Below are 11,174 nucleotides of genomic sequence, written 5' to 3' on the forward strand. Positions count from 1 at the left end.
TCCACGTCTCCCTGTGCGGCGGGGCGGGGTGAAGGGGGGGAGGTAGGAGGTGGGCAGTGATGGGCAGGCCTTTGCTCCGCGCCTCCCCTCCTCTTCCCCTCCCCTCCCCTCCCCTCCCGGCCTCGGACAGGAGCGGGGCTTTTAGGATATTCCTATGCTGGTTGCTTTAATTCTGGAAACTTGTAGGGTCAGGTGAAAACGAAACCAAGGGAAGTAAGCCGTGGCCTGAATGTGGGTCTAGTGCGAGTCTCAGGAGGTGTCCCCATCACCCTCTCCTTGGAAAGGTGTCATGATAAACAGCGGAAGGACGAGTGTCCTGTACCGGGTGGGGAATGGGAGGAGGGGGGACCGAGCCCAGAGAGGCTCCTCCACTCACCCCAAGACACACAGCCAAGCACGGGCAGCTTCCAGGGAAAGGCCACCTGTTGCCGGCACCCGGAGCTTCCTCTGTCCTTGTGAAAGTTGTTCGGAACGCTCAGTCCTATAACATGCCTCTTATGAAACCTGGAAGAGTGGAAAAATTCAACAAATTGATGTTGGTTTCTGAGTAGAAGAATCAAGAGGGATGTTTTGTGTTTGCGGCTCTGTGTGTGTGTGTGTGGGGGGGGGCTGCCTAAACACATATGAAATTGCACGTTTTCCTGAAATACGTGTGCATATGTTCCTGGAGGTGTGACATTCACATCAGAAAGTCTGTCATCTTTGCCCGAGAAACCACGGACAACTCTCAAATGGTTGTCAGCTGCCACCTGGCTTGGTCCACGTATGACTCATAAGTCCACGATCGACTTCTTTATCTTATGCTGTGTTCGTTGGACTATTGATTTCTCCCTGTCCTGGCTGCCTGACTAAAAGTACTAACCAGGATAGCACTGAAAGCACAAGGGCTAGGGCAGTGATGGCGAACCTTCTGAGCTCGGCGTGTCAGCATTTTGAAAAACCCTAACTTAACTCTGGTGCCGTGTCACATATAGAAATTTTTTGATATTTGCAACCATAGTAAAATAAAGATTTATATTTTTGATATTTATTTTATATATTTAAATGACATTTAACAAAGGAAAATCAACCAAAAAAATGAGTTCGCGTGTCACCTCCGACACGCGTGTCATAGGTTCGCCATCACTGGGCTAGGACATGCTGGTCAGCCAGTGGGCTGGCACATGATCCTGGCCCGTGGTGTGCTCTGCGCTGACATGGGGCCGTGGAAAAGGGCACAGAATAGCAGGTACACGTGCGACAGGCTGGCTGCGAAACGTTTTGGTCTTCCAGTGAAAAGGCGGTGGGCAGCTGTTGGGCTCTCATGCCTGGGCATTGGCCCAGGACTTCAGAAGTGAGCTCCCGAGCTCTGTGGAGCTGTGGTTAGAGCTTTTTAGGGGGGAGTGGTGTGAGGTAGTGTCCGAGACGTCAGCCTGATGACTGCACCTGTCCTCCAACCAGAGAAACGGTGAACTGCTTCCCTTTAATACAGTGGTTCTCACCCTTGGCTGCACATTAGAGTCACCTGGGAATCTTTTTAAAATCCTGATTTCTGGGCCTCATCCTCTGGAAATTCTGTTTCTTTGTTATGGGGTGGGGCCACAACATTAGTAACAAAGAAACAGAATTTCCGGAGGATGAGGCCCAGAAATCAGGATTTTAAAAAGATTCCCAGGTGACTCTAATGTGCAGCCAAGGGTGAGAACCACTGCTTTAATAGCACTGAGTGACTCGGCCCTCTCGGTGACAAAGCTGACAGCGTTGTCTCTTCTGTTACAGGGTTCGCTTGTAGAGCTGTCCCCTGGGATGGTATTTTCACCATGAGTCAACAGGGCTACGTGGCGACCCCCCCCTACTCCCAGTCGCAGTCTGGGATGGGCCTCTCTCCACCGCTGTACGGCCACTACGGGGACCCCTCTCACGCAGGGGCTCCGCCAGGTAAAGCCATAATCCTGACCTGGATGCGAGGTCGGCCTGGGGCTCAGAGGCGGGCGAGCTCCTGGAAGAGCGGCGGGGGTGTCTGGGATGGCCCGTGGGATGCAGCGCCTGAGATTGTAGGGCCACCTGGGACAGGCGCTCGGAAGGAGTCGCATCCTCAGCTTGGTGGCTGCTGGAATACAGCACGTTTGGTTTTTAAATTTCGATGGAAATACAGACGCTTCCTGAGTGTTTTATTTTAGACTTGCTCTTGCTTCTAATCAGTGGTGTGATGTTATTGGAAGCACTCAATAAAAACCAGAATCTGTATCCATAGGCTAAGGTGGGTTTGGCAATCTATACTAATAAAAGGGTAATATGCTAATTAGACCGGGAGACCTTCTGGACGTCCTTCCGGACAAAGCCATGGTGGCGGGGCGGAGGCAGAGGTGGTTAGGGGCGATCAGGCCGTGTGATCAGGCCGGCGGGGTGGGGGCGCAGTTGGGGGCGAGCAGGCGGCAGGCAGAGTGATTAGGGGTGATCAGGCAGGCAGGTGAGCGGTTAGGAGCCAGTGGTCCCAGATTGCGAGAGGGATGTCCGACTGCCGGTTTAGGCCCAATCCCACCCCGAGGGGTCCCAGATTGGAGAGGGTGCATGCTGGGTTGAGAGACACCACCCCCACCCCCACCCCCGTGCATAAATTTTGTGCACTGGGCCACTAGTAATATTATAAAATCAATTTTGAATTTGGGAAAGTATTATTAGATTTGCACACTAAAGATTACTCAATGATAATAACAAGGTAAACGCAGCCTTGCCTTGAAATTATCATTGAACAATATTGGTTGCTTCGAAATATGATACACAGCAGGGAATCTTGGCTTTAGGGGCAAAAGTGGGGGGAAAAAGGAGTAACAGAGTGGGACTCCCATAGCTCTGGTGCCAGTAACACCATGAGGCCCCTCCCTTTATCAAGGGGCTGCTCCGAGAGCAGGGTCCAGAGTCAGGAGCCAGGTGAATACTAGCTTGTTTCAGGGCTGATGGGCCTACATTCCTTGGAATATTTGTGTAAGACAGTTCTCTGGGCTTCGGAGAGAATGCTGAGCAATTCATTTCGAACGCTTGGTAGGAGTGGGCTGTGTATAGTGTGGATAGGAGGTAGGGAGTGTGGATGGCAGATAGGGAGTGTGGATAGGTGGTAGGAGTGTGAATAGCAGGGAGGGAGGGCGGTGGCGGTGGAGGAGCCCAGCATAGAGGCTCCTGGCAGCAACCACAGGGAGTTTGCTTTGGAAGGTGCTCTGAGATTGACTTTCCTGTGAAAAGCCCTGTATGATTCAATCTAATTTGAAAAACCTGCGACGAGGCATCCTTGTCTTATCCAGACCAATCCTCCCAAACATTTATATCCTGTCTCTCTGGATCCTTTAGGAACCATTAGCGCAGTGGTTCTCAACCTTCCTAATGCTGCGACCCTTAAATACAGTTCCTCATGTTGTGGCGACCCCCAACCATAAAATTATTTTTGTTGCTACTTCATAACTGTAATGTTGGGAAATATTTGTGTAAGACAGTTCTCTGGGCTTCGGAGAGAATGCTGAGCAATTCATTTTGAACGCTTGGTAGGAGTGGGCTGTGTATAACTCAGTGAGTGTCTGGGACTCAGGAGGCCAGGCTCAGACGTGCAGGGCCCAGCTGAGCTGGGTACCATAGCAGGTACAGAGGGCAGATAGCAGGTAGGGAGTGCGGATGGCAGGTAGGGAGTTCGGAGAGCAGGTACTAGCAGGTAGGGAGTGTGGTGGCGGCGGCGAGGGTGAGGAGCCCAGCACGGAGGCTCCTGGCAGCAACCACAGGGAGTTTGCTGCAGAAGGTGCTCTGAGATTGACTTTCCTGTGGAAAGCCCTATGATTCAATCTAATTTTGAAAAACCTGCGATGAGGCATCCTTGTCTTATCCAGACCAATCCTCCCAAACATTTATATCCTGTCTCTCTGGATCCTTTAGGAACCATTAGCGCAGTGGTTCTCAACCTTCCTAATGCTGCGACCCTTAAATACAGTTCCTCATGTTGTGGTGACCCCCAACCATAAAATTATTTTCGTTGCTATTTCATAACTAATTTTGCTACTGTTATGAATCGTAATGTAAATATCTGATATGCAGGATGTATTTTCATTGTTACAAATTGAACATAATTAAAGCATAGTGATTAATCACAAAAACAATATGTAATTATATATGTGTTTTCCGATGGTCTTAGGCGACCCCTGTGAAAGGGTCGTTCGATTCCCAAAGGGGTCACGACCCACAGGTTGAGAACCGCTGCATTAGCCTGTCTTTCTTAAGTTTCTCTCTGTCTGGTGGTTCATTTCCCCTCAGGTTGATGTATCAGGATAATTACATAAATTTCTCTTTTTTGAGTGCTCACTAAGTATCAAAAGCTGGTCCTGAAAACTTCAAGTGCATCATCTTATTTACTGTCCACTCAGTGCTGGGCAGTAGATGACTAGCCCTGTTTCGCAGTTAAGAAAGCTGAGTGTCCGGTGTACTGTAACTAGTCCAAGGCCACACAGCTGGTGGTGTGGCCAGGACTCATACCCAGGAGCACACCTAAGTGTGATACACAGCATTACCCACCCCTCTTTCCTTTCTCCGCAGCCCTTTCCAAGTGCTCACTTCACTCCGGGACTCTCACCCGTGCCTCTCAGCCCCCCGTGGCTCAGCGTCCTCCACACTCGTAGCCTGGGCCTCCTCCACTGTCCCTTCTCCCACCAGGTCATCAGTGGCCTCGGATTCCGGGATGCAGTAGACGCCGTCCTGCCCACTTGTGAATCGGACCCTGTTTATCACTTTTGTTCGTTCACAACCCTCTTGTGGTTTCAGTGACACTGTTACTTTTCTTGGTGGCTTTCTGGCCACGTCTTTCTAAGGAGCCCCTTCTTCTACATGCCTGTTACATGTTGCTGTTTCTCCTTCCTCGTTCCAGCTCCCCCTCTTTCCTCCTGCAGTGGGTCCCCTGAACTGCTTTGTCCATGTGAAGAGCTGTCCTCAGATCTGTCTTGAGCTCACAGGTCTCTCCTACGCTCCGCACCGTATTTTCAGTTGCCCACTGTTGACGTAGGCACATCACACTCATCATGTCCAAAACAATTCACGATTCTTTTTTATAAAAGCCACTAGAGGCCCGGTGCACGAATTTATGCACAAGTGGGATCCAGCCAGCCGGCCTGCCCTGATGGGGGCTAATCGGGCCAGGCTGGCCAGGGGGAAGGGCTGAGGGAGGTTGGCCACCAGCCCCGCCCTCGATTGGGGCCAGATTGGGGCGAGGCCAGCCAGGGGGGAGGGGCTGCGGGTGGTTGGACTGTCCACTGATCAGCAGGTTGGCTGGCCGCAGTGCGCTTCATAGCGACCGGTCTTTCAGTTTTTCCAGTGTTCTGGTCACTTGGCTTTTATATATATAGATTCTTCTTGGCATTCTATATCTCACTCATTGGCAGCATCTTTCATTCTTTCAAATTAGAAACTTCCACTGTTAAAAAAAATACTCTCCCCTTTACCTTCTCCAACCCAATCGGTCCCCCAAAGTCTTCTGGGTAATTGTCCACATCTTTCCCACCGGTTTCCTCCCCTCTGTCCTCCTGCCACTCTTCCTGGGCAGCGTCATCCCTCACCTGGGTCACTAAATGGTCTCATAGCCACCATCTCCCAGCACTGCCCGTCTCAGACCCTCCGTCCTGGGCTGCGGGCTTCATACCAAATCCAGTTCTGACTCCTGGGCGTAACCCTTTCTGGCCTCCCGTTGCCCTGATCCGATTGTGAGCTCCCAGGCCTTCAGTTGCCCCTTTTCTCTCTCCAGCTCCCCCGGCCCCTCCCACACCTGTCGCTGCAGGGGCACTAGCTCCCCGTCACTTGGAGGATGGTTTGCACTTGTGCCCTGACTTGCACTCTCCCCAGAAGCCAGTCCAGTCCCACCTTGTCCCCAGCAGGGTCCCCCACGCCCTCCTTCAACCGGCCTGGTGGGTGCGTGTGGCCAGGTGGGTGTGTGCGGCCAGGTGGGTGCGTGCGGCCAGGTGGGTGCGTGTGGCCAGGTGGGTGCATGCGGCCAGGTGGGTGCGTGCCGGCCTTTCTGCCCACGGCCCTTCCTCTGGCTTCTTTATGAATCCGCTGCCCTAGGCCTGCCGTTCCTATGCTGGTGGTAACAGACAGCCTGGCACAGGGAGAGCACTGGGTGAGCCGGCCATTCGGTGAGCGGCGAGTGGCAAGCCGCTGCGCGCATCAGCCAAGCACTCGTTACCAATACGTGAAAGTTGTCTCCGTGGGTCAAACCCTTCCGGCTTCACCGCTCTCCTGACTGAGTTCTCAGGGGGGCACCGAGCTGCAGACTGCACGTGCCCCTGCTGGTGAGCGGCCATTCGGTGAGCGGCGAGTGGCAAGCTGCTGCGCTCATCAGCCAAGCACTTGTTACCAATACACGTACACCTGCCGGTGAGCGGCCATTCGGTGAGCGGCGGTGTTTCGTTGGCTGCTTTAGGGCTGTCCCTGAACTGGCTCGCCTTTCTCTCTTTGTGCTCAATAACCGTACCTCTCCATCTCCGCGCCTCCGGGCCTTCTCCTGGCCTCCGGGTGATGCTGGTGTGAGCTTTTGGCAGACACAGGCAGGCGGTGTGGCTTCTTGGAGCATCTTTCTCCCGTAGGTCTGGAGTGCGGCCTTGCTGTGGTTCCTCTCCCACTGCGTCCGCCCGTGCCCCGGGGAATGCCAGTGCTCTGACACCCATGGGACAGGCTTGCTGAGCGCACAGGGTGCTGTGGCGATGTCGCGATGCAGACAGCACACCTGCTCTCAGCCGGTACACTTACGAGTGGACATGCACTCGGGGCGGACAGCGACCGTGTGGGGAGCACTGTCACCCAGGAGTGGAGGGGTGGGGTGGGAGCACAGGGCAGGGCACCCAACCAAGGCTTAGGGCTGAAGGGAACCTGGAGGGAATGTTCTGGAAGAGGAGCGTTGGCCGGGTGGGGCGGGTGTGGCGGGGTGTGGAGTGGAGCAGTGAGAGGTGCCTGTAGTGGAGGTGGGGCCTCTGAAGGCTTCGTGTCGGGTTTGTTTAAGGGCAGTGGTGGCTGGAGGCATTCTGAGCTGAAAGGGTCAGGGCCCAAGTGCAGTTCAGGAAGAGTTACTCTCCACGGGGCCGGGGTGGAGAAGGAAGTGGCTGGGGCCCCACTTTAGGAGCCGTCGTTCGCACCCTCGGGGCTTTGGGGGCCCCCAGTTTTTTGCCATGGGAGGCGGCGCTGTGTGCGCTGTGCGAGCTGTGTAGGACGTTCAGCAGCATCCCTGACGCCTGCCCATCTGACACTGGTGCTCGCCCGCCACTCACTCCCCAGCTGTGGCAACCAGCAACCCTAGGCTGGTCGGCGTCCCACCCTGGTCGGGGTCGCTGGTCTGGAAGCCGAGAGGCAGAACTGTGGGCGTCCTGGGGTCAGGCCTGGGTTCCTGTGGGGACACCACCGCACAGGGCCTGGGAGCTGCGGTCATTCCGCGTCTGAACCGGACTGTATCGGGGAGCTTATCTCTGTTTACTCTAGAGACACGTTTTTCCACCAGTGGTTTTTGACTTTGGCTTCAGTTTGTCAGATCCAGCGCCAAATCCAAGGCACGCGTTTCTGTGATATTTTGGTCGGTTTCTTTGCTGATAACAAACCACTCTCACAGGAGGGATTTGTTAACTGGCACTAGGGCGCTTAGAGGAGGCGAGGCACCCCCACCGGGCTAGTCCATCAGCAGCCACGCCTCTCCCCCAGAAGCCCACCCCTGCCTGGCCAGGACCCACTGCCTCTCCCCCAGAACCACACCCCTGCCTGGCCAGGGCCCCCTCGCTGTGTGTTTTGGCTGAGTTTGGGACCCATGGCAGCAGTTTGGCTGGAGTCTAGGAAATGGAGACTCCAGCTCAGGACCGTCCCGAGAGGCCAGCCAGAGAGGAAGTGGAATCGCAGTGAGCGCCCCAGGCTGCGTACCTGCCTGTGTGTGGAAGGCGGTTTGTGGTTTTGATATTTGCTTTTGGCACCAGCATCTGTAGTTCTTTCCCATGGTCTGGTGTTCCTTTCCTTTTAAAATTCTCCCTCTGCTCCATGAAGAACCTGATTTCTCTTCATCTCGGTCGCTCTTCAGTGCGAGCAGCTGGCCAGGGAGACGGAGTGTTTGTAGATAACACGGGCCCTCCCTCCCTTTGCCCGAGGATAAAGTCCAGATGGCAGGCAGGACTTTGGCTGACCCAGCCAACAGGACAAGCTCTGCTCGGCTCTTCCCACCTGCACGGGAGCCCCTGCCGTCCCGTGTCCCTGCTCTCCCGCCTCTGCCCCGCTCAGTTCTGCCTGGGATCCCCTCTCTGTCTTCATCCTTCGAGTTCCCTGGGTCCTTCCTCTGTGCAGGAGACCACGCCCCGCAGCCGCAGCCGCCGTGTGCCCTGTGGGGTCTCTTCTAGCTCAGTCCGGAGGCACAGAGTGCGCTGACCAGGGGCGCCTGTGAGCAGAGGTCTGCTTAAGGGGAGAGAGCTGTTATTTGTTTTTGTTTTTATTGTTGATAGTATCACATCCCCCCTTCCCAGGCCCTCCCCACTCCCTCCCTTGAGGTCTTCACTCACCTACTGGCCCTCCAACTGAAAACACTCCAGCCCTCCTAAAAACCCTCCTTAAGCTCAGCTGTGCCACACGGCAATGCCATGCGGCCTTTCCTTTCTTTGAACCTGTTGTAAAGCCTCGTCACAACAAGGCCACCAAAAATTTTGGTTGCCTCCCAAAAAAAAAATTGGGAGAGAGAGAGATATCTGACAACCTTGTAACGCAGGTCTCGGGTAAAAGCAACTCCTTTTACATTGACGGTGGTTAGTTTCAGCGTTTGAATAAAAATTTCCAGCTTATTCTGTAAAAGCAGTCTCATTTTCAGAACATATAAGTGGAAGAAAATTTTAAGTTACTCCTTTTTCAGCTTGAATTTACTCTTGAATATCATTTTTTCCATCTAGCGTCATTTACATATATGCAAATTTACTGTGGAGTTTTACTAGAACAAGTTGCTCTTAAAATCTTGTCTAGGAAATACTCTTTTTTACATATACGTATATATTTTGTCCTTGGGGCTAGCAGATTCGGGGCAGGGGTGCCCAGATTCCAGGGCGGGGTGCCCATGGGCTCAGGCCTGCTGAGTGCAGTAGGTGGCGAGGCTGGGCACCTTGTTTTGGTTTTGGTTATGGTTTCATTTTTAGAAACAAGTTTATTAACGTGCATAGCACATACACACAGGAGCACCCCAACATGAGTAACTCCGAGAACTGGTTTTGATTCTCTGGACACGTGTGAGGGGTGTTGATGAAATTGCTACTTCCTTTCTTATTTAAGACATGAGACTATCTTTGGTTTCTTGTAGTGCATGTAATTAGTTACTATTTTAGTGTCGTGAATTTTCTGCTTTTGTCCAAAATAATGTTTTAAAATGAAAATGCAAGTGTGCATACGTGTTGTTAGAATATAAATTCTTGAAAAAAGGAGGGCAGGGCGTGGCCAGGGGAGAGGGCCTGGGATTTGCGGGGCGGGGGGGTTACCTTGTACCAGGCCTTGTTCCAGTCGCCCTCAGAACTGCCCTCAGACGGGGCAGTGTCGCCCTGGCGGTGGGGCCAGGCTTTGAAGGGTATGGTGTCTGCTCAGGGCCTCCGCTGTTCAGTGCTGGGGAACCCAGACCCCCGTGCCTGCAAGCCTCATGTCGTTCTCAGGAGCTGGGTTTGGGGTTTAGAACTTCACATAAAATGTATGTTGTTATAAGAATCATGTACTTGGTTTTATTCTCGGTCTATGAAAAATTGCTAAATAAAACTGACTGTAAAGTTAATATGAAATGTTTCTTCAGTTTGCGGAATCCTGTTTTAGCGGAGAAACTTGTAAACGTGTGGTGGTGTTCAGGAACACTGCCCCTCCCCTGCAGTTTCATCCCAGGTCATCCAGCATGTACTGTTATGAATCGTCATGTAAATATCTGATATGCAGGATGGTCTTAGGCGACCCCTGTGAAAGGGTCTTTCGACCGCCAAAGGGGTTGCGACCCACAGGTTGAGAACCGCTGTCCTAGAGGGACACAGAAGGAAGGAGATGCTGAGAGTGCAACACCCTCATGAGGGCAAATGCAGGCGAGGCGGCTAGGAGGCCGCTGATGGCTGTGCGGGAGGGTGGGGCGGGCCCACAGGAGGGAGCGCCTGTGGCCAAAACAGGCAGGGTATGCGCATTCCCTCCTGAGCAGGTCCTTTCAGAACACGGGCGGGGGCAGGGGAGGGGGGGCGGTGTCCAGGGACTCTAGTGTAAGAGGGCAAACTGAGTCCTCGAAGACAAGTTCTTGCCCAGCCCACCATCTGCCTGCCAGCCCTGGTTTCTCTCCTGGGCACCGTTTCCATAGAGGAAGAGAGGAAAGTGAGAACAGGTCTAAGAGAACCGTTAACCGCCCTGGAGAAGAGCGGCCTGTAAATGAGAGCGCAGTCCCTCCCGAGCACCTGGCATCGCCTGTGAGTGACTGAGGCCCTGAGCAGCCGGGCCCTGGGCTGTGGCCACCAGGCCTGGGGTCCTGAGCCGCAGGCTGCGCCCCTGCCCGCCTGTCTCCTGCTGCAGCGCACTCGCTGGCCTTCTCGGGGCTCTTTCCATGGTGGGAGTCGGGGTGCCATGCCTTGTACCGTGTTTTCCAGACTGACTTTCCGATGTCCAGTCGGCACCGTCCAGGTGCCGGAGCTTCTGTGAAAGGCAGCGTGTTTGGTGCGGGCGCCGCTGCCAGACGCGGAGGCTGCCCCTGCGCAGGCTCCTGTTCAGTGTGAACACGCTCCTTCTTTTCTGCTCTCGGTCATGGCCACGGTCAGGTGACACTGACAGGCCTGGACGTTCCCAGACAACCCGTCCTAACGCGGTCCTTCCCTCCCACCTGAGGGCTTTGCGTCCGGCTCCTCTGATCCACGCCCTTCCCTTGCAGGTGCCATGAAGCCAGCAGGGCCCATGGGGGCCGCGCCCGGGGGGGTGCTGCCTCCGGGCCCCCCGCCTCCTGGACCACAGCAGTTTGGCCAGAATGGAGCTCATGCCCAGGGTCGTCCTCCCCAGAGGTGAGTGGGACAGAGTCCAGCCCTCTTTTTTCTAATCTCAGGTCCCTCCAAACCCGAGTGTTTATCCACCGAAAGCTGGACCTCCTGGTCTGGCCTCGTTCCTTGAAAGCATCTACGGGCCAAGTGCCCCAGGATCCAAAGCCCTGGAGAGTCAGGAGG

At 54.2% G+C, this 11,174-nt stretch overlaps 1 protein-coding gene across 1 annotated transcript in view; it reads left to right on the forward strand.

Annotated features, from left to right (window-relative positions):
- The first annotated feature begins 1,723 nt into the window (after positions 1–1,723).
- Positions 1,724–11,174, forward strand: part of SEC24D (SEC24 homolog D, COPII coat complex component) — a 61,560-nt gene continuing 52,109 nt past the window's right edge. Inside the window, exons 1-2 of the mRNA XM_005864571.2 lie at positions 1,724–1,917; positions 10,889–11,015. Coding sequence (XP_005864633.1) covers positions 1,800–1,917; positions 10,889–11,015 — 245 coding nt within the window. The 5' untranslated portion in view covers positions 1,724–1,799. The remainder of the gene's footprint in view (positions 1,918–10,888; positions 11,016–11,174) is intronic.

The sequence above is a fragment of the Myotis brandtii genome, unplaced genomic scaffold (genome assembly GCF_000412655.1).
Source record: "Myotis brandtii unplaced genomic scaffold, ASM41265v1 scaffold1888, whole genome shotgun sequence".
Lineage (NCBI taxonomy): Eukaryota > Metazoa > Chordata > Mammalia > Chiroptera > Vespertilionidae > Myotis > Myotis brandtii.